Genomic DNA, 24,022 nt, shown 5'->3' on the forward strand with positions numbered 1-24,022 from the left:
ACAAATCAATTTAAACCTCTCTTCAGACATGGTGCTTTTGTGATGGGTGAACAGAATGCAAAAATACCCTGTCACTGGGACATGGGAAATGATGAATTGTGCTTGTACAGGGAGTGATTTATTTATTATGTTGTTATCTGTAGAGGAGCATGCACATAATGTGAAGTTATCATATAGTTCTACCATGTTGGCCTGATTTTCCCAGTGATGTTTTGTTTTGTACCTCATCATGTGAAGTGCACTTTAGAAGTCCAGTTAGATCTTCACATGACAGTGATCCTTTGAGCAGCTTATTAGGTGCATGACATGGCAAAGGGGGAGGTGAAAGAAATCACAGATGAGCAGATCTTTTAAACCCTTTCATAAGTTGTGGCCTGGCTGCATCACATCTGACTTCTTTCTCTTTTAGCTGCAGTCAATGTGCATGCTGCCCAGCAGTGGACTGGGATCTAGAGTGTGTTTTCTGCAGGAATAACCCAGTATTCAGCAAGATGAACCTCATTCTGGCATTTTAGATGATGGTTTGCATATCTCTGAGCAGATCTCTGAGTTTATCTCTTCTCTTTAGTGACCGATGACAGAACCCAAGGGAATGTCAGGAAGATGTGCCAGGGGAGGTTTAGGTTGGACATTAGGAAAAGGTTCTTCCCCCAGAGGATGTTGGAGCACTGGAACAGGCTCCCCAGGGAGGTGTCACGACCCCAAGCCTGACAGTGTTCAAGAAGAGACTGGGCAACACCCTCAGACATGTGGTGTGAACTGTGGGGTTGTCCTGTGCAGGGACAGGAGTTGGACTCGATGATCCCTGTGGGTCCCTTCCAGCTCAGGATATTCTATGATTCTATCTACACTTTATCCCAGTTCTTCAAGAAGAAAGGTCCAACAGAAAACTCTGACTCCAGTAATCAGACCCTAATTCAGTAGGGGGAAGAGAATCTAAGTCCTTCATAAATAAATAAATGCTACTTCTTGTTTCTGTGTGGTACATAATACAGTGCTACAGGGCAGTTGAAAGCCAGTGGAAATTCTTGCTGCTGCCATGCGGACGTCCCTTCCTTAGGTCAGCTCTCACCCTTTCTCAGGCTCAATCTCAATTCCTTTTCCAACTGAGATTCAGTTCTGTATGCAGCTGTTGCTCTGGGACTTTCCAAAGCTACTGTCTGGGAATCTGGCATAGCTGCAAAATGCAATTCATTGCATGTGACCTCTTGCTAAAACAGAAAAAAAGAGTTGCCTATCTGTTAAAGAAGTAAAAACCAAAACAAAACAGAGCAGCACAACTCTCCTGGGTTTCTTTTAGTGCTTGGTAGGAGAAGGGTAATCAGATCTCAGAGAATGGTGTGCCAGGAAGGAAATTTCTTGCCATGTGTAGCATACAATCAGCCAGGTGCAATATGAGGAAGGGAGGTTTGTCTTCCTCTGAAGCGTAAGGTACTGGCTCTTGCCAGAGGCTGTGTACCAGAGATCTGATCAGATACGGCAAATTTTATGTTCCTATGTACAGTGTGAAGCTTTCATTTCTACGCAACACATTGTAGCAAGTCAAACAATGAGTCATCTCACAAGGGGGAAAAGGAAAAAAAGCTCTTATCTCCCAGTGGATTGGAGATAATCTTTCTACCTGGGTATAAACAGCTCTTCACCGTGCTGCCTTCTCTTCAGGGGAAATAAACTTTTTTTAGATTTGTCTGTAAAGTAGACATTGAATTGTCACACCTTCCAGGTCTCTCTACCTGGGCCTCATAAAGGTAGCAGGCAAAAGGTCTTCGATTTTCACAGTAACTTGATTGGGTTCCCGTGAGTAAACACAGTAGTCTAGTCTGCGTATGCTGTACGAGCTGGCTGGGAGAAAGGGAGTGCCAGATTCCCCTTGGAGCCCTGGAAAGTCTGTGTTCAAACCAAACATACCTGCTACTTTACTATAGAATGACACAGCACCCTTATATGGACACAGTTACACTGGTAATATTTTATTGCTGTACAGGAAACACAAGCTAAATCAGTGCTAAAGGTGCCACAGCCTCAGCAGCAATTTTCCTCTCCAGTGTGGGAATAGCATTGGCTAGTGTATCATCATCTGCAGGAGGGGTGGGCCAGTCCAAATACACCTTTCTCAACCATACCCACACTGATAGCCACTTACAGACCCACTATTACAGAGGCTGTGTGAAGCAGCCTGTCTTTACAGACCCCAGCCACGTAGAGGGAACTATGGTCGTAGCTCTCTTGCATCTGACTACTTTTCATTATTCTTGATCAATGAATTTAAAAGGTGCATGAAGAAAGAGCACACCTCTCTTCTATGAAAGGTTACACACCAAGGGTGGATGGGACCAAGGACTTTGCCTCCTGCCTGCTCTGCACCTCAGAAGGAGCGGCTGGAGGAAAATCCCATTTCACAGTGGAAACTTGGAATGAAATAATGTCCTATAAACATTTTTCAGGATGCTGAGGCATTTCTTGTTTCTCAACATGTTGCAGATAAACCAAGGTGCCTACTAATGAAGTATTTCACGGTCCAGCGCTTAGAGTAATCCTGCATCAGTGTGACATTCCTCTCCTACACCTTCCCCTTAGACACAGCACATTATGGTGTGAGCAAGAAGGGGGATTCACTGATGTTTGCCTATGTTCCCAGGCCTTGTCTCAGTTTGTAACACAATCATGACCTCTTCCTGCCACAGGTTTGCAGCCCGTTTACTGGAGCAGGGATGATGTTGCACAGTGGCTCAGATGGGCGGAGAAGGAGTTTTCCTTGAGGCCGATTGAGAGCAACACTTTTGAGATGAACGGCAAGGCTCTGCTGCTCCTGACCAAAGAGGACTTTCGATACAGGTCTCCTCATTCAGGTGAGAATTACTTACAGAAGCTGTGATTGAAGAGAGAGGAAGCTGTGAAAAATCTGGAGAGAGTCAGAGGAGGAAATCTTCACATTTGTTGGGGTAGACTGGACAAGGGGAAGAGAGGGAGGACAGAGACTCTAGTATGAGGCAAGGACAGAAATTACAAAGAGGGAATGAAATTCTGATACACCTGAGTTGTAGGCTAATTTGAATGCAAATTCAAACCCAGACCCAAACATCCAACCTGTTTCTAATTAAAACTCCCTGCAGAACTCCCAGAAAGCAAGTTTCTTTGGCAGCACTTTGTGACTTCCAGCTCTTCCCTCTAAAGACTTATCTTTTCACAGACCAAACTACAGCAGCAAGTCAATCAAGTGCTCCAGCCTCTTAAGAAGCCCATATTAGCATTCTGCCTCACAGTTGGCTTGGCTGATGTGCTGTTAAAAGTGACTGCAAAACTCCTCCCTGGGGGACCTTTGCTCTATTTAACGGCCCCTGTGGGCTTTGCTTTACTTTACCATATTCTCTCACGTGCTGGAGTCCAGCCCAAGGCACAGCACAGACAGGTGTGTGAATCAGTCTGCCTATTGCTCAAATTATGTCTTCATTTATTCACAAAGAAGATTTAGAAATGTGTATGTTGCCTGCCTGTATTTATATCCCCTGCAGTCTGTCTGCTCCAGTTTTACAGTCAGGGTAAGCCTCTACACTCCTTTGTCAGGGATGTTTAACTAAATATGAGTTATTGGTTCTAAATAAGAGTTGTGAGCTCTTCTTTTGTGGCCATACAAGGTACTCCTGTTAAAAATAAAGGCCCATAATCCAGTCACCATAGGTGATCAAAGAGTTTGGATGAGGCAGTTACAGAATAGCTCGGAAGAGGCTTCCAGTGCAAGGCTCACTAGGTGCAGAAGTACAGCTGGTGCTGCTTGGATCCAGCTGATAAACAAGCCATGACACTAATTCTGCATGAAGCTGCTCGGTGACTCCCTTGAACGCACCCCAACAACCATCCTTCCACAGAATCTGCCTCACAATCTGTGGCTTATGTTTAGTGTATACAAAGTTTTTTAAGCATGTGATTCAAATCCAGGACTAATTTTGTATGGAAGGACATGCCAAACATTAATGTCTATTGGCAGTGTAATACAGTAGTGAAAACAAATGTCTAGAAATGTCCTTTTTTAAAAAATTCTGGTACAACTCTTTGAATCATTTCATTAAAAACTTAGCCCTGCTTAAGACAAAAGGAGGAATGGAAGTGGGGATGTGGTCAAGAACTGCAAGGAACACCTTTGTGTATCTTGTCTGCAACTCCCCTTGTCATCCCAGCGCCTTGCTGCGTACAGGTTGTGCCTCTGCTCTTCCCCTTGTGTGCTGTGAGGGCACTTGAAATGAGTAAGATTAAAATGTTTGTAGACTGGAGACAGAGCGTTCCCAGAAAAGAGCCTCTAGCTTGCAAATCATCACTTCATGCGGAAGGTTAAGCTCTTGCTTACCTAAATCTGGAATGAAATAATGAAACTAAAGGCCTCCTCCCTCTCTTTTTCTCTCTTCCTTCTCTCCCGGTATTCCCCACTGGTAATAAACCTTTTAGAGGATAACTGAGTCAGTCCCTAAAAATGTAGATGACTGTAGGTAAAGGGACATTACCTCAACATTTCCCAGAAATTGACTCTGTGTGAAATTTAAGAACTCTGAAATAACATTTGCCATAGAGGCATTAAGTTTTTCAAGGGTGTAGCTTCATAAAATCTGTATCCTTTACCCTCATGGTTAAACCAGGAGAACCATATCCACTCCCCCCAGCGATCCTGGCAATAAAGCGAGCTCACCACCCCACAGCTATTCTTCTATTTAGGGCTGGCCAGGGAAGGGAGGCAGCAAAGGAGGGAGAGAGTGAAAAACACTTTTCACCTTCTTAACTAGCATTACTGTATCAGGGTGATGCAGAAGCATAACTGTTCTGTTAGGTGAAAAAAAGACAGCCAGCTTTATGGATGTTTCCACTAGTCTGTCAGGCCAAACCAAGAGGTACGAATTTGCTACCTCATTGCTTGGAGTGTTACAGCACTAGTTATGGTTACGCCACTATTGCATTCAAAGATGCAAATTATGTGGTAAAATCACTTTTTAGCCTTTCATGTACTAAACATGGAAAAGGTAACGGGATTCTCGAGGCTTTGTTTTTAATTAGTTTTTCAGGTATTGCATTCACCTTTTAAAAATGCCCTGAAGTCACTGCTGAGACAATAAAAGCAGCCAAGATGCTAAAAATAAAGGAAGCTGAACTATGGAAAGCAGGATGTTTCACACTAAGCCACTAAACCTGTCCCCAGATAGAGCAGTGGCAGTTAGAGACAAGGGACAAATGATGCACAGCTTACAATCTGATAGAAACAACTATTAAAAAACCCCACACAATTCAGAGAACTCTCTCAGAAAATCCAAGATTTCCTACGTGAAACTTCACTAAGTTCCTTTTTGGCTAATATGTTATCACTGCAACCTGTTCATCTGTAATATGAGCAGTAACAAGAACAGAGCAATGCAGAGTTAAAAGTTGAGAGACTTTCTAGCCTGTGTTGTACATTTTCACTTTGAAACAGGCAACCAGTTACCTCAGAAAAAATGTGTAAGTACCTTCGTGTTTCATGTAGGTGTTTTTGGAGAAACGGCATCAGTACAAAATGTAATACATAAAAAGACACAAAATAAGCCATTAGTCCATTGGTCTAGATATTGCAGTGGTATGAGGAGAGATATAACAATTCTGGTGCCCGGGAGGGAAGAGAGGAACAACCTGCCTGCACCCCAAAAAGAAACAAGCGTCCGGATCAGTTCATGCAGGAACATGTGAACTTGTTTCAATGCAATTGGCTGCAGACATTTCTGTGAAAGAGTGACACATTAGCAACTGACAGACTGTATTTACCTATACAGAACACCAAGTGCGCTGCATTTTGTTCCTTAGTCTGCATGATACCTGTGGTGTAATGATGCCTGTTGCAGTGAGCTCCATACAGATCCTAGCAGTTAGAAATAACTGGCTTTGGGATTCCATTTGGGCTTTTCAGGAGTCCAACCCATGACACCAAGAGTGAGTTACAGAAGTTCCTAAAGGATCTGTAGCACTTGAGTTTCTTCAGGAATTGTCAGCACAGCAAGGGTGTTCAGGGTAGTTAAATCTCTCAATTATTTTCAAATCTTTTGAGTGCATCCCAAAGTAACATCTCAGAGTTAGAGTTCTTCCTCCTGTGGATTGTCTAGAATGGAATATCTGAGTAGCACACTGCCTCTGGCCTTGAGGCACCGGTGTTCCATGGAGAGGTTTTAACACCTCTTCTGTCTCATCCCCCCATAAAGCCTAAAATGTTCAGTAATTAAAGAAGAGCACCATCTTTGTTCCCAGCAACTCACTGCATAAGTCGTGGGCTCTACATTCAAGAATACTGTGTCCTAAGGTATATCTATCCAAAAAAAACAAGACTGTGATGAGAGAAGTTGGAAAACTGAACTAACTACTTCTTGTAAAGGTTTAGAGCTCTTGGATGGGCAGTCATGTAGCCTGAAAAAAATCTGTACTGAGGTAATAAAAGCCATGTCTTGTCATTCACTCATTTTTCCACAGTCACACACAGAGGTGTGATCTGCAGCTGTTCTTTTTCTTTTTTTTTTCCTTTTGGGAAAGAACCTTGCAAAACAGTGAAATGTAGGATTTTACTGCAAGCATTTTGGGGTCTGAAAATAGCACCTAGGAACCATGAATTCAAGCATCAGATGGCTAAATGAGGCTTCCCAGCAGTATGTAGGTTTTCATTTCCTTTTTCCTGCTGTTTCTCTTTCAGGTGATGTTTTGTATGAACTCCTTCAGCATATCCTGAAGCAAAGGAAAGCTCGAATGCTCTTCACACCTTTCTTCCACCCTGGGAACTCTATCCATGCTCAGCCAGAGGTCATATTACACCAGAATCATGATGAAGGTAACTCAGTCTCATTCTTATGAAAACTGCCATTATAGAGGCAAGTAGAGTAAGACTGTGAGGAATTATGTCATTTTCTTGCATCAAAGTTACTTCAATAAAGTTACTCTCCTCCCTTTGTCTCCGTTAGCTTTAGAACAATCAACTGGTCTAGGGAGCCAACTGTCCGTTCTCCATTTATTTTGTACTATGTTGTCCTGTTTCCAAAGCCTGCTTAAAAGCTGTGCCAGATGTGAATTAAAAAAGTAACAGAAAGTTTTATTGACCGCATCGATTCATTTTTCCTCACTCCCAATTATGTAGACAGAGGCGCTTCGTGGACTTTTAGTATCTTGGAGATACAACTAGATGCGAATGTTTGCAGAGCAAGGGAGAAGGCAGCCTCAGCCATGCCAGAGTTCCTGGCACTGTGCCCATTTTGTTGCTCAGCTTTTGAACTGATTGATCAATTTATGTTGAGAGAAGTTCTTTTTCTGCAGGTTTTCTCTCATTTTTCCTATCACAATTGCTTGCTTAGGTTGTTAGTTAGCTTTATAGTAGTGTCCACACTTACCATGCCTGCCAGAGGTGGTAAAGAAAGAATAGATATGTTTGTGGAATTGCAGATTTGAGCTTTTTCTGCTCATTATTAGTACAGATTGAAGTGTACATGTGCTTCCTTCGAAGAAAAATAGAGGTTTTATTTTCTGTTAAAATATACACACAGAATTCACTTTTTCAATTAATTTTTTTTTTTTTAAATCTAGGAAAGTAAGTAAAGAGGAGAAGAGAACAGAAGTGAGTTAGGATATTGCCCTAGTTTCTGCTAACTGAAGCAAAGATGCACAAATTATTTCCAGATTCAATGTGGGACTGCAAGAGAAGATTCAGGGGTACTGTCTGAGCTGTACAAGTAGCCCATGGTCAGCCTGAGCAAACCAGAATCAAATGGCACCTGCAAAACTCTGAGACTAAGCCAAGCACAGGACAGCAGCAGGTGGGATAAGGACACTCCAAAGTGTTTCCACACAGCTGTGTAAATATTTCAGATTAGAAGAGGGTGCTACAGGTCAGGATGAGGTTGAATTGGCAGAGTTATGCAAGAAACAGTTACCTAGTGTATTAAGATGGGCACTTTAGAGAGACCATTATAAAAATCTTCATTTTTTCATGAAGCTTGACATTCACCCACAATTGTTCCCTTTCTAAATTTCAAACATAAACACTAGCTGCCCTCTCAGACACCCTGACATCAAAGGTATGGAGCAACTTTCACTCAAGAGAGGATTTCACAGGGATGTTGAGTTGGCCTTTCATGTGTGCCACTTAACATGTAAGTCCTTTGCAAGCTAGTCCAACTTTGATTTCTTCCTCACAATACTCTGTATGGTGATAATACCACTGTATTTGCTTAGAGAACTCCGTGCTATTACTTAAAACTTTTCTTTGTAATGACTGAAACGAATTCTTGTTTTGCTGTGAGAAGGACTTCAAAACAAGCAAAAGAAACTACACCTTGCTTATCACAAGACACTGAACAATCAGAAAATCTCTATGCCAAGAATTTATAGGCAGGTGAATTTATTTATTTATGTCTTTTGACATTCTTTCTTCCTTCTTCCTGTTTCACAGAGTCACTTAGGAGAAACTAACACAATTAAATTTAACACTTTCTTTTCCCTCAGCAGAATAGAACCTGGTAAAAAAAGGAGAATGGATGTGAGAAGCAGAACTTAGCCCTGTCTGACTCACAAACTGTAACAGAACGGTCAAGTGTTACTTGGGTACAATTTTGAATGGTTAAACTTCATCGGTGCTGGATCTTTTTTGGAATTCTTTCTTACTCCAGTGATCTTTTTCTGTTTTCTTCTACTGGGTCTTTTGTCCATTTCCTAATAGATTATATACTTATGATCCTGCTTCTAAATGCTTTCATTTTAAGTTAGTTAATCCAGAATCAAGATGAGACCAATGTTTACATCTAGTGGCTTTTTACTAGCTTAAGCAAAGTGGCTTTGACTGAAATCAGTTGACAGCAATTCAGGATGTCTCCAAGTGTGTTGGCATCGGCTTGGAATCTGCCCTCTGACCATCGGTCTCTGTCTCTGTAGAGGGATGAGCAATGGAGAGTGAATTACCTACATCTCCAGTGGTCCTTCTGACTCAGCACTGAATCATTTGATGAGATGCCATACAGGAAGCTTACACTGTCATTCCCTGCACTTCATTAATGGGCAAGCAAAAAGTGCCAGCCTTTTGGACTGTCACACCAGCAATTGCTCACTCCCCACCCAACCCTATATGGATCAGATAGGTCAGCAGTGTTCCTGGGAGCTGAATTCCTTTTCACAGCATTTTCTTCAAGAAAAGAGTGTTGGTCACTCAGAATGAAGAGCCAGACTGATGAGTGAATCTATTCCTCCAGGAAATGATGTACCATATGTGCTCAACTTACAGTCATCAGATGTGCCAAGGAATGAATGTGATGAGAATTTTATTCTCTTCAGGGTCATTCGTGGCAGTGGAACTACTTGGAGCTGAGTTGGAATTGTTTTATGCTAAACAGCAACTTTAGTCATGAGAAGATTCTTTAGTTAAGTATTTAAAGAGAAAGATCTTGGAGGAAAGTAAATACTAGTGTGTATCCATTTCTAGTTTTTCCTCATGCTGCTTTTTGAAGAGTTCCTTGCTCCCTACCTTCTCTCCATCCTGTCCTGGTTCAGGACCACCATGGTTTGGGAGCAGACAGATAGGTCTGCTTCTGTTTGGACCTTGTCAGTGCCAACTAATGTTTGCAGGGAGCTTGGTAGAAAGCACAACAGGGCATTCCTTTCTGCTTTCAAGATAGCTGCTGCCTACAGCCAAGACACTTGAAGTAAGTAGGACAAACAATACAATATTGTGGTCTTTATTTACAAGCCAAGAATGAGCACAGTGCATTTGAATGTACAGTGATGTGGGTGGATGGTCTGTAGAAGATAGGACGCTGAGTAAAATTGAGGGGTTGGTTTTCTTTATATTGTAGCAAAGAAAGGAGAGTTTAAGAAATTACAGCCACAGAGGTAGGTACAGTTGTAAATTAATTCCTCTTTGATATTCACATCATTTGGGTTATCCCACATTAGCTGGCCACATTGTATTTAATGCTATTTGGGTTTAAACAAGAACAATATATAGCTCTGGAGTTTCATGTCCTCCAGCTGTTTCATTGTGACTCCCTTAAATAGCTCTATGACTGCATTTTTCTTGTCTGGAGCCTCAAATGTGTGAATTAAGTGTTCTGGAGCCATGTAGTTTCTGCCAAAAATTTCAGGTTTTCCTTTAGACTTTGGCATCCTTGTATAGATGAACAGCCTATTGAGAAGGCAAAAGGGCTGGTGCTATGTCACTGCGTGGCACTACATTTTCTCAGGACTAGAGCTTTTCCTGTGCCCGCCTTTCTCTGGTTAAGTGCTGATCCCTCTCCTGAGGGATCCTGGGTTCCAGGGCAGCAAGAGCCCCTGGGTCTTCACCTCGGCAGGGTCTGAAAGAGTGTTGCTGCTTTGACAAGAGAGCAAGGGGATCGTTAAAGAGGATCAGAGCAAATGGAGTGAACAAATAGGCAGCTACTTGTTTCAGTTGTTGACATGTACCCAGAAGTTTCCTTCTTTTATCATCCAGGGCTTTCAATGAACAGCACTGAAATTTGATCTTTGTTTTTCGAATAAAAACCTGTTAGTCACTGTGCTCTGGTGGTATTTTCCTTTGACGGTAATTTCTGAAGTCAAAATTGATGGCTTTAGCTAAGTCAAAAGTTTGCTCCGTTTATGTCAAGCATTTCATTTTGTGAGAGGATTGTTAGTACTTAAAGACATTGGCCTAGAATTATGCTTTATCTCCCCACTGCTGTTAAGGATCATGACTAGGGGAGTATGCTTATGCAAAAGTGATGTTAGAAGTTCTCCTGCTGAAGAAATGTAAGTGCTTATATGGGAAACCCATCAGTAGAGAGCACAGACTAAATAAAACAAGGTGAAAATATCCTTATGAAGATGTTACATGCTTTTAAAATCAAGACAGGGATAAAAATTTAGCTGGTGCTTCACAAAGAGCTTTCTACCAATGGGTTTTTTAGATAACCCAGTCTGTATTCAGAATATTTCAGAGATATTGTCTACCTCGACCCAAGCCTCTACCATCTAAAACTTAGTATCCAGTATTTTCCTGGAGACATTTTCACTCTTTATCTCTGCCCTCAACCTTACAGTGCTCATTGTGGTACAATAACAGGAACCACATGTAGAGATACGAATGGCAGGAGATAATTTTCAAAGCATTTGCACAGAAACACAGTACAGCTGGATCAGATCTGACTTTCTTCTCGTGTGTTCCAGTCAGCTTCTCAAAATGGGGTTTCTCTTAACATGCTTCCCCAGGAACCACCATTACATGGTGGTGGAGGGAGGTAGTTTTCACATTACTTATTTCATTCTGTGTAATAGTAACTATCTGCATTTCCATATTGCTTTTTCTGCTCAGCTGTAGGTCACACAAATAAAAACATTTCCAAGCTGGCAGCAGTACCCAGTAAGCCCAGCTAGCAGTTTGAGAGTTAGATCCTACACCTTGATCACAATATATACCATCTGTCTTTCTTTTTTTCTCCACAGATAGCTTTGTCCAGAGACCTTCAAGACCATCTACAGAAACAGTCCACCACAACCCCCCAACCATTGAACTGTTGCATCGTTCTAGATCACCCATCACCAACAATCACCGTCCATCACCAGATCCCGATCAGCGGCCACTGAAGTCCCCTATGGACAACACTATCCGTCACCTCTCCCCAGCCGACAGGGTGCCGGGGACAAGGCATCAGCTAGAGAACAACCACCAGGAGCCCTATCCTCTCTCAGTGTCCCCAATAGAAAACAACCACTGCCCGCCTCCTTCTGAGGTGCTCCAGAAACCCTCCAGCCCTCGCCAGGAGAACACCAGGGTCATCCAGCTGATGCCTAGCCCTATCATGCATCCTTTGATACTGAACCCCAGGCACTCCGATTTCAAACCACCAAGGTTGTCTGAGGACGGGCTGCACAGGGAGGTAAAGCCAATCAACCTGTCCCACCGAGAAGAATTAGCTTATATGAACCACATCATGGTGTCTGTATCCCCTCCTGAGGACCATGCAATGCCAATTGGAAGAATAGCAGGTAAGTGATATTCTCTAAGCTACACCAAAGTTGATGCTTTTCATTCATAACTAACCGTGCTGTGTATAAAGAGCTTCTTGTTTCCTTTTGCTACCCTGTGACCTCAGGAGTTTACTGGTATTCTGCAAGTTTCACCACATCTGTGGTTTAGACAGTTAAATATGATTAAATCAGTTTCATTGCAGGTAAGCAAAGGTGCAAAGTGACTTGCTTGCAACCACAGAATGCGTAATTGGTATTGAAACATTTGTGTCCTGACACTCAACTGCTCTCTACCCACTAGCAATCCATTTGTTTCCCAAGATACCTATCTCCAAAGCCTTGTCCTGCAAAGAGGTAATTTCCAAGAGTTGCATTCACATTAGTGTCCAATCCTATGGAAAGGTAAAAACCCTTTGTCAGTAGCCTTTGAAATAATGCAGTGTCAAGCTCGCTATTATGGAAATAGTGGGACTTACGAAACACCACCTCAGAGTCCTACTTTGTAGGTTTTCCCATGCTCCTCACACCAGGATTGTCCCTTTTTACAGAAACAAGATTGCCTTTGTCCCACGCAAACCACAGGCATCGTCTCACTTTTGTTATCGTAAATAGCTGACATCACAACAGCTGAATCAGGAAACTGAGGTTACAGAAAATGTTTTTTGTACTTGAAAGGGAGCTGTAAATAGATAGGGAAAGGGGAATCCAACCACTTCAGAAATATGCTGAATGCCTTAGTAACCAATTTCTTTGGAGAGATGTACATTCACACCACACTCAAAAACATTCCATGCATTTTTGTCAGCAGCGAGCTAACGTGATGCCCAGCTCCAGTGGGGTATTACACATGTCTACCAAGGTACATTTTAAAACGCCTTGTTCTTCTTTTCCTTACCTGCCTTAAATTTGTTACATATGTGATGCTCCCTCAGCTTTAATGAGGAAGATTTTCTGTTTCCTTAAGACTCAACACTTTAAAGTCAAAAGGCACATATCTCACTATCCATTCCAACACCAAACACAACAAGGCCCACGAACCTTTCATGTAATAGAGAGATGGGTTACAGAAGTTAATCTTTTGACATTTTTGCCTGGCTGACATTCGTCTCTCTCCTTTTGATTCTTATTACCCACACTATTCTCAGCAAGTTAAGAAATACACTAAATGTTATAGCAGAGAAGATACTCTACTGGTTGCATCACTGGATATTTCCTTTCCATAAAGTACTATTGAAAGATCAGGAGGGTTGTTGCTTTTTATTTTTCAGAAGGAAACATTCTCTAAGAATGAAGCCTAGGCTGAAAAGAATAGAAGAAAAAATATGGGGAGCGGGTAAGGGTGTAATTTTTTAACTTAGATGCAGGAGTTTTCTTACATAATTGGGAATCTTTGGTTTCTGCACGTTGTGCAAGGGGTCCAGTGACACCAACCCTGTAACTAGTATGTCATGTCCTTTCCCACACATGCCCAAGCTCATGGATATTTGGGCCCAAGACTGTTGCTTGGCAAATACATGTAGCAGTTCGAAGTGTTACACACAGGCTATATTTGCATGCTTAGCTGCTTTCATTTGCAGTTTCATGGCTTTGCTTAGACCCACCAGCATGGGTGACATGTCTTAAAGAGCTGGTGAGGTATTTCATGCCAAAAAGATCTTAGGTGTACTTGAGCATTCATTTCAGCTGAGAGCAGTGCTTTATGGCCAGGGGTCAGGGTATTACATGGCTGGTGGGTGCGAGCATCTTAGATTTCTGCTGATAAATTTGCCAGTGTACTTCCGTCAGTACCCCATGTCCTTTTGTCGTAAACAAGCCTCACTCGCTCTATGGACATAAGCTAGTGCTCTTCTGGTTGGGTTGTAATGGCTCCCAAATAGTACCTGGACCCTATAAAGGGCTCACAGCCAATTTAAAGGTGACAAAATCCATATTGCTACTAAAAATATCAACAGCCCACGTTTCATACCTGAAGTCAACTTCATCTGTGCTATTGAATTCCATGGCAGCATACTTAGGCCCCCTAGAAAGAAAGTACATGCCTTTCTACCTGTTTCACCCCCATCTCATAGCCTTCAATTTGGAGCTCTTGCCATTAAGTGATTTCATTTTAAGAGCATTTCTTTTTTCTGTCAGCATAAAACTATTTTCTATCTGAATGTCCTTATCTTCACTCACACTCCTATAGTTAACATTGAGGCTTTTGGCCAACCATGGCTCACCACTTCAATTCGGGAGACACCATGAAGATTATAAAATTATAACATTTGGCTCTTAAACTGCAAATATCCATCAATACAGATGTATTGTTGAAAAGAGCTTTTTAAAAAATCACTGTCATTATTTCCATTTCATGGATGAGGAAGACTGATGGGTTGGGTAATGAAAATATTTACCGGTAGTCCAGTGGCAGAGCAAACTACTTATCTGTTTGCACTGGTGAGAAGACAGTTTTGACATTCTACTGGCTTAACCATTTGCATGCAGGTGATTTTCAGGGCAGATAGCTTTGAGGAGCAGCTACTAGGGAAGCCCCGTGGACTGCTGACTAAAACATTGGGCTGAGCTCCAAAACATGTTCAGTTTCCAGCTCAGATATTTTAAATTGTAAAAGGAATTCTTCCTGAACTTAAGATACCTCACAGCCTCATAAACCTGTTAACTTGTAGATGGAGTTTGTTTTTTAAATGCAGCATTCAATTACTTAGTGCTGAGAAAGAAAACAATGTTTTCACTTGCTGCTATCCACAAATACTCTGTTTTCAGGAGGTCAATCAATAGAGCTCTGGACTTCCTATCAGGCAAAATAATGACCTCTACTCATTGGCTGACTAATCTTTCCTACCTTTTTATGTAATATCATTTCTCAAAATATTAGTTTTACTGTTGAAGCACTTTCTCTTTTACAGCAAAGAAATCAAGTTGAAGGTCTTATTCTCTTTTCCTCTAAGGACATTTTACGCTTTTCTAGCAAAGCAAGAGGCATAAAGTATCTTTATGTTACTCATTAAGGTCCCATATATTATTCATCAATGGCTAGAGCTGATTTTTAAAATTGTATTTAGCTATCTTCTCAACACAATATGCATGAGTCTTTTCTGTTAGTTGGGCAGAAGTAGAGGTCATTGTGTTGGGATGATCCAAAGGCAGGCTTGCAACCCCTGTAAATACACCAGTCAAGGGTTAAGCTACTAACTCAGGCATCAATAGTTATCTAGCTACGACAGCACTTAGAATATTAAAAATATGTCAGAAGGGCAGTTTTGCAGAGCAGTGAAATGGACAGTTTTCCCCACTGGAACTGCTAATTCAAAGCAGCAACAATGTTTTTCGGTAGTCAGCTCCTAACTTGGACTTTAGCAAGCAGGCAGTCTTTCTGGCTTACTTTTAGCTCTGAATTTTTTAAATAGTCCATCTTGGTTACTGACAGATAGTTTCCAAAGATTTCACTCTGTGTGGAAAAAAATGTACTTTCCTTTTTTTTTTTTTCCTATTTTTTTTTTTTTTTAAACACAGCTGCAGTTTAAATCAAGAGAGGTGCCTCAAATTAACTCTTCTGCAGAATGGAAATTCCACTCCCCATATACCTCCAACTGGGAGGGTTTTGTTATCAAACATTTTAGGACTTTGATATCTCATAAAAGATACTTCCCCGAGGTACAGGGAGAGGCAGGGGTTATTACGTTGGCAGGCTTTTATAGCATGTCATGGCTGAGGCCCCAGAGAAGCCACAGCCACCAGAAACCCTCCCTGCAGCCATCCTGAAGTTCTGCTCCCTTGGCTTTCGTTGGGAGCTCTGCCATTTACTTCAACCAAGGAAGGTTTCCACCACAAAACTTTGTTTAGGTGTCAAAAATGTCCTTTTTTTCAGATATCCATGTCCACCTCAGCTGTTTAGCATGCAGGAAAGTGGGAACTGACATTTTAGATCTTACCACAAACCTGTCAGTTGCTTAAAGGAAGATGCAGGAATTCCTGCAAGAGGCAGTTACAGGATTATCCAACTAACACAGGGTTGGTTTCATCCTAGTTTTTATCACACAGAGGTTGGCTTAGAAACATTCCAATTAATCTAATGACATGTTGGTGTTCACCTCACTTTTGTTTCCATCACTTAAAACTCGCTAATACAATTCTGGACGTTTCTTGTGAGGGGAAATACACTGCTGAGCAGGTTCCTGAGATTTCTGGCTCCGGTGTCGTTTTCTATGGGACCAAAAGGCTTTTTCAGTCATCCACAGCAACCACTGGCCCTCAGACTTTGAGATACAGGTATGACTGCCCCCTTACTGGAGCACTGCCCAGCACAGATATTAACCGAGCAACTGCAGGGGTGAGAAACGCAAGGTGCTGGAGAGTGGCAGGTGCAGCTGGACTCCCCCAAGGACTCCCTGTCCTGTTGCAGCTGGGACTCAATAAAACCCATTGGGCTCCAGGTTTATGCTGTGTGTGTCTGAGGCCAACCTGTACCATTCATACTGGCACCTTAGGATGAGCATTGCTGTTTCTCCACAGAGCCCCAGCCTGCCGATTGCTTTTGATTCTGCTCTGCATTTGGTGGGGGGCAGATCTAAAGGCAGGTGAGTCTTGTGCCTGTTGTTGTCAATTAGTATGCTGTTCTTATCAGCTGGGTTACCTTAGCAACTGGGCTGTATTTGACTTTGTGAGCTGCCAGATTTGATTCTTCCCCTTCAGGTGTCTGAGGAAAAGCCAGGTAATGTGTAAGCCGTTCAGAGGCACTTTGTCTACCACTCTATTGGTTTGGCCCATAAAACTGTTGACTGCAGTTGGAATGAGGACAGGCAAGATTTTTACCCTGCCAAAGTCATGAAAGAGACCTACCTCCAGCTTTGCTTCTGACTTTCCTCGGTGCCTTGATGTGCCACATGGCCATGCATCTAGAGAGTATGGGGGCATAGCCTGAACCCCACAGATTTGTAGCAAGACGCATACTACTCACGTATAAAAATACATATGAAAACAGTCTGACTGCCAAAAGTGAACATTCAGTCCCCTGTAAGAGTGCACCAGCTATGAATGACTCACATTCTACTAAAATCTACAGAACTGCGCTTACGATGGGCGTAGGCTACATGCTAGCTCTGAGCATGGGGAGGTGTTCCACCCCAAAGCTCTGTAAGGATAGTAATTCGGTTGTTTTATATGGGGAGAGAGGTTGGAGGGTGAACAGGATCAGGGATTCTCCTCCTCCTTTGTTTGAAAAACTTAATCACTTCTCATAAACGTGTGGGAGTGGAAAAGAAGTGAAGAGTTAGTTGAGTGAATCTTTCACAAACGTAGTGCTTAAAAAAACTGCTAATTGACTGATACTTATATTTTTACTTTGGAATTGAGCTGGAAAGCTTCTTTTAAAGGAGAGTAAGAAAAACAAACTCAGCTGATGGGACTATTAGATTTGTAACACTAGACATCTACAGCTTAAACACTGCAAGTCACTGCACTTCAAAACGTGGTACCTTGGTCATCAGTGTCTCCTTGACTTATCTACTAGGACCAGAGCCCCAGTGCCCACATTTGCTCCAGATGTGTTGATGTGACATTTATGACTGTGTCAAGTTGTAGGATGATAATTTTTTTTTTTTAACTTATATACCAGCAAAATCCTTTGTGCAAATGCAGTTACACCACATTAGTTTATTTTCCTTTCGGTACAAAATAGCTGTACAGGTGCAGTTGCTATGCAATGGCATAGGTTGGGTGGTAGGGAAGGAGGGACGGTGTGAAGGGAGTCAAAGAACAGTTATGCCTGTAAAATACTAATAATGGGATAAAACCCAAAAACTAAGTACAACTTAGGATTTGAAAGTTTTGAAGCAGCTGATACAGTTACCCCTCACAGAAGGGATGCTGTTTCATCTTCTGTTCTATTTTTAGTGTTTGCACTACAGTAGTATCTATAGGCTCTGTTGTGCTACAGCCACTGCACCAAAAAGTGTACTGTCCAAACAGACAAGGTAAATATAAAGAGAGGAAGAGCACGCAGAGGTGAAAGCTGTTTTCAAGAGTTGTTGGTGAGAGGTGTTGAAAAGAGAGCATTATACTGTATTTTCTGTATAGTCAGTGTATCAGTAGACACCATCTGACCAGTCCTTCACTCAAAATTGTGGGTTAAATTTATTTCCAGATTCTAGCAACTAGTAACAGCTTTTTTTATGCTATGATGCCTCACATATACAGGTTCCAATTTAATAAAAAAATGTATTATCCAATTTAACATTGGAACAACCAATGCCCTGCACTACTTGTCAGTCTGGTATTTCCTTGCTTTTTTTTCTTCACTAGATGTCTCATCACAACAGCAACCCCAGCCAGCCATAAGCTTGAGAAGCTGGGTATATAACTTACACCGAGCTCTCTGTTGCTGCTTTTGTTTGTTGCATCATTTAAAGCTAGTTGTAATGAATCTGTGATACAGCAGCTTCTGTGTTGATGTTGCAGTCACATCCTCCAAGCAAAAGCAGAACCTACCCACCTGTGCCCATCTACAACTGGGACAATAACTTGGATTCTTGAACCCAAATCACTCTGCTTTCCCTTTCCCCTCTCCTCTCTCTCCTTCTCTCCTCCTGCCTTTTCCTTTCCCTTTCCCCTTTCCCTTTTCCCCTTTCCCCTTTCCTTTCCCTTTTTCCTTTTTCCTTTTCCTTTTTTTTTTTTTTGTTATAAATTGTCTACATGTGTAAGGCAGTAGTCAGCACAATGGGTCTTAGTAGTAAAGGCTTGAACCTAATCACCTCATAGTCATTTTGTGGTTGGTAAGTGACTTTATTTCAGAATGACAGTACTGCTTTGCAAGTAGGAACCTTCTTCTACAGGAAAGTCACTTACATGGGCAGGCACATCTGCGTGGACCTGCTGTGGCACTTGTTATTGGGAAAAGCCTACACCAGTCAGGTTCCCTGTATGCACCAGCCCTCAAGCTTATTCTCCATTCAGTGAAGTGCATTGCTCTTTGATTCATTACTATCACTCATTCCAAAGCTGCATCATGAGCTTCACTGTGGTGAACTCTTATCTAAACTGAAAATGATTGCGCTGTCCTCCTTTGCAGAGGATGAGTACTGACAAACCAAGCTGTAGAGACTTAGCTTTTGTCTTATGCTTCCTTAGAGGTATTCCGTTTTTTTAAGACAGCACCTATCATTGCTAATACCATAGGAGCCTACTTGTATACGTGCCTGAGACTGCCAAGGCTGTCTTCACCACTGTTCTGAGACATGACCCCATCAGGTTTTGACAGCATGGTACTGACTTGTGGGCTTTTGTGAAACAGACTTCATCTGGGGGCAGCTGTGACAAGACCCATCTCCAGTCTCAGCAGCTGAGCAGTTACATGTTACAGCCTGGCAAACTACAGAAAACCAACAGTGGTTCACTTCAGCATGGTAAGCTGTAAGTGATGGGGGTTCAGGGCCTGCTTTCCAGGCATCTGACCCTCCTTCCCATAGGACACCAGCCCGTACAGACAGGTTAGAGCCTTGAAAGAAGCTGGGGATCTTGGCGAAGGCATGGCCTGTCACTCCCATTTGGATATGACAATGATAATGTCACTCGCCTTGTTTAATCATTTGCCCTTGCCGTCATGTACACTTTTACATTTGCAGTATATGCCACATCTATTTCGAGCCCCTTGTGGAAAGCCAGACTACTATAAAGAGACTGAAGTATGGATGAGAGTCAAGCTCACAGAGTTCATATTAATCGGGGAAGTTTTCATTATAACCTTGAGAGTCATCTTAACATGGCATTAACAATTAATTTCAGCATGAAAGTGTGCCTTCCCTGCCAATTTAACTAATGGCACTCAAGCAATAGCTGAATGGTAATAGTGTGCATACGTGGTTGCAGATTCTCCGTGAAGCGTCTTGCTTTACAGCCGCCTCTGTTCTTACTGCACAGTTAGAGGAGCAGAAGTTGCAGCCGGGGCTTGTTCAGATCTACTCAGAAGCCAGGACTGACCAAGCCATAGGAAAGCTCAGTCATTTGGATTTCATCCTTCTCATTCCTGTACTGCAGGATCTGCATGCCATGGCTGGACAGATGTGATAAGTGGGTTCAGAGTAGCCTCAGCCTCCTCTGGGGTCAGGAGATGTTAAACACTATTTTAAGAAACTTGCTTTTTAATGAAAACACGACCCTTATTTTCCTGTATATTGCACACTCTTCAGGCTAGAGTTGTGTCAGTAATTCAGATTTCCTTCAATGAAGCAAACCTACATCACTTTAAACCCTCATAAGTAAACCAGGAAAATACTCTGTGGTGTTAACAGAGACAGGCCTATTGAAGTCTGGTTTTAATACTAATCAGTTAGAAGTGGCATAAAAAATTTGCATCAGTTTATGTTCATTTAAGCTGATAAGACTGCTGTTTTCAGGAAAGGGAAGGAAAGGGAAGGGAAGTGTTAAGAGTTTGGCCATGTCTAAATATGGAGATCTAAGCCCAAGAAGGGGAGGTCACATTTCAGTTTTCTGCAAGGGGGGCCTATCAGAAGTCACAAGTTTACAGCTTACGAAGTCCCTTGAGGAGGGGCTTCTTGGGAACACACCAGGAGCCGTATCTTCCAGCCACACCTCTCAGAGCACTCTGAGCTTTCTGGTGGGGCACAGAAGTGAGTTTCTTAGGCAGCAGTCTCCTACAGGCAATGATTTTCACCTGTTGCAAAACAAAACTAAAACAAAAACCAAAAAATCCACTGGAGAAATGTAAGCCTGAGGTGAAGTGAGCTAGTGACAGAAGATACTGGAGATTTTCATGTTGTAGGGTCAAAAAATATTACTGGTGTGGGAATGCTTTTGCTGTAGTTAAGTTGCTCCTGCTTTTGCCCACTTCTCTAAAGTACAATTCGGAAGACAAAGCTTCATCCTTAATTCCTAAATTCCGATTTTTAAAATGTTTGGCCAGTTTTATGATGTCAGAGTGGTTGTTAGGTGTTCACAGGATGTGCATGTAAACAGGCAGAGGTTGAATTTCTTTCTTTTTCCTAGTCATTGCCCTTCATGAGCAATAAAGGTGAGGAAAAGCCACAGGAGGATCAGAAGCACATTTCTGTAGCAAGATAAGTGGAAGAGTGCTTTCCACCATTGTAGTGGAGTGTGGAAAGAACAACACTTGAAACTAATATTGGAAATACATGCTTGGTCGGGATGGGGGAAGGAGTGGGAGAACAGGACGGGGCTGGGGAGGCAGACGGGAAGACATTTTTTAATACAACAGACTTTAGCTTGCAAAGTCTTCATCTACCAAACTGTCTCTGGCCCATCCATTACATATTCTTTGTGATCTGAGTGCTCTTTTCTACAACTACAGGAGGAATATGAACCTTTTGGATCCTACTTCCCTTTACACATTTTTATTGGCGAAGACAGAGCTTGGCCTCATCTTTCTGTGTTACTTTTACAATCTCACAGCACAACTCTTTGCAGTGTCACAGTTTCAGGTTTCTACTCTTCTTCTGCCTGATCTCCCATTTGGGTACAAGACAGAAGCAATGTACAACTGTTGTATAGCATGATCTGGCAACCTCTCTCCTCAGCCCCAGCTTGAATTTACTGAGCTGAACAAACAGTTGTCTGACAAGAGGCTTCTCCACATAGAAACATTGGCTTTACTGTATCATCCTGCTTCCAACAGCAGCCAATGTTCATGGAAAGAAAACTCATTTCCCTCAGTAATCTGGACATGGATTACTGTATAGGGATGAGTGGGACTTCTCCATCTCAGGATTGATGCTCCCCCAGTCATCAGAGACATTTAAACCCTTAATCATGAGACTTGGTTACTTTTTTCTTGTAGCTTTGTCTGCTAAAATCAGTATGTTGTGGAATTAGATAGATATTGAGGCTGGATTGTGTCTCAACAGAGCAGTAATCCTACTGTAGCATTTGGTTTTTTGTCAATGTGCTGTCTGTTGTTTTCCCAATATTTTTGTTTTGCCACAGAAAAGGCTTTCAGCAAGAATACAGGAACTGATCTGATCAAATCCGATCATACGTCTTCCCTCTCCTTTGCACCAGCTTTATTTTTCCTCCCTCTCCATTTGTGTGATGAAACGAAGTTAGCTGAGTAGATCTCACCATACACCTGGAACAGATGACAGCATCAGCCAGACTGATGAGTTTCATGTACCTGTTAGATAGCCCAAAGGTCCATTTGGGTTGCCCAGAAAGCTCTGCCTGTTGCACAGCATTGGGTGTGGTTAAAATGCTATTAGAGCTGATATCCATTGCAAGCCTAAACCAAGTCAGGGTGTAGTAGTTCTCTCACAATCTTTTTTCTTTTCCATATAAGTGAATAGCCATTAACCTTTGTGATTTCTTTGTTCTGGCTACAGTTTAAACAAATCCAGATGGCCTGAAGTAGTGTTGTCTTCTCAGAGACTTGTGGACCTTTTCAAGCAAGGAGGATGACCACAGACAGTAGGCTGAAGGTCCACAAGACCTCCCCATCCTTGCCTGCTCCACCAGCATAGTCTTACTACCTTCTTTGTGCTGGCTTCAGCATTCACTAGGTCTTCCTGCAGGCAGATTCAGCCCTCAAATAGCAGGAAGCCAGCTGGTGGGTTTTGTATGGTTTGTTTTCTTACATTTAACTGATTTAAGTCAACTCATGGAGAAATCTGACAACAGAGCCAGCACAAGGTAAGCAGCAGGAGGAAGGGAGGATAAAATGGTAAGGCTCACGGTCACCAGAGTACTGGAGAACTTCTGGAAAAGTTCTGTTCATTAATTTCAGTTGTGAGCAGCCACCGTCTGCTTCACTTTGAACAAATGCAGCTGAAGCACAAATCACCTTGTAAAACAAAGGGAACAGAGCTTGAGAGAACTCTTCAGCTGGTAGAAATCAGAGAACCATTTCAGTCAAGTGATATCACGCTGGAGAAATTTTAGGCTAACCTACTCAGTAAGGGGTAAGGCCTCAGCTGATGTCAGAGGGAGTATGACAACGTTACTTTGGCATGAGCTCTTCTTCTGTGAAGCCATGTTAGTTTCCAAGTCAGTCATCAGCCAGACCAAATGCATTTTATACAATGATCTTCAGTGCAAGATGTGGGTGGGTCTCACAAAACATTTCTGTGGTTGAGAGAGGATTTTGGTCGTCGATACGTGAAGAGGGCCAGCTCTGCTTCTGCACCATGGGCCTCACTTAAACAACAGGGGTCTCAGATGCACTGTGTGCTGTAGGAAATATTGCAGTGCAGGGGAATGTTACAGTCTGAACAAAAGAGGTCTAAAGATAAGCATATGTGTGCCTACACTGTTAATAGCATTATTTAGTCTAAGGGAGCACAGAAGACCTCTCACTCCTGCAACATCAACACTAGCAGTCTTGTGTCTAACTTGGCCAAATGATACTAGAGGAGTCATTCCTAATGCCTGGACAAGTGTTAAAATACTAGGACCATAAGGTCCATAGTGTTTCATTTATAAGTCACTCTGAGATGGTATTTTAATTCTAAGGAATATGCGTATTGCTATCATGTAGCCTTTAGGAAATATTTATATGCCGGTGGTTTATAGGTGTGTATTCAGAAGACTGTTCCCATGGACTTAAAAGATATTTGAAAGGAGGACTGTGTAATACATGCTTCCACTCACACAGTGTCTATTTGACTGTCACAAGGGATTCTTAATGACAATATTACAGTCTCCCCGTTTTTGTAACATCACCAAAGCAGTGCTGTAAGTGTGGGGAGTAAACAGAGCTTTTCAGCCAAGGAAGAGAAACTGAGTTTTACGGTGCCAAGGAGTGGCTGAGGTTCAGGCACTTCTGCCATGTGAAAGGAGGGGTTAGAATTAGAGCAATGAGGCAAGCTTGCTGCTATCAGTGGGGTTTAAAGCCAGCAATTGCTGTTTGTGTGAGATTTCTTCCTACTCCTCAGATCTCAAGCGCCCTGTCTCCTCTCCCTCACCCTCTCCAAGGATGTGCTGCTGCCTATTTTTCTTGTGCCTGGTGTCAGCCCTGGCAGCCGAACAGCAGCCAGGAGACTGAGTGGGCAGGCAGCCCCCGAGGCTTTACTTGAGCTCTGCC

At 42.4% G+C, this 24,022-nt stretch overlaps 1 protein-coding gene across 2 annotated transcripts in view; it reads left to right on the plus strand.

Moving 5' to 3' along the window:
• The window catches only part of ETV6 (ETS variant transcription factor 6), a 141,163-nt gene that overhangs the window by 102,667 nt on the left and 14,474 nt on the right, over positions 1-24,022 (plus strand). For both annotated transcript variants that reach the window (XM_065853073.2, XM_065853083.2), the window contains exons 3-5: positions 2,685-2,849; positions 6,692-6,826; positions 11,455-11,997. In XM_065853073.2, the coding sequence (XP_065709145.1) occupies positions 2,685-2,849; positions 6,692-6,826; positions 11,455-11,997 (843 nt within the window). The remainder of the gene's footprint in view (positions 1-2,684; positions 2,850-6,691; positions 6,827-11,454; positions 11,998-24,022) is intronic.

Source organism: Patagioenas fasciata, chromosome 1, assembly GCF_037038585.1.
Source record: "Patagioenas fasciata isolate bPatFas1 chromosome 1, bPatFas1.hap1, whole genome shotgun sequence".
NCBI classification, from domain to species: domain Eukaryota; kingdom Metazoa; phylum Chordata; class Aves; order Columbiformes; family Columbidae; genus Patagioenas; species Patagioenas fasciata.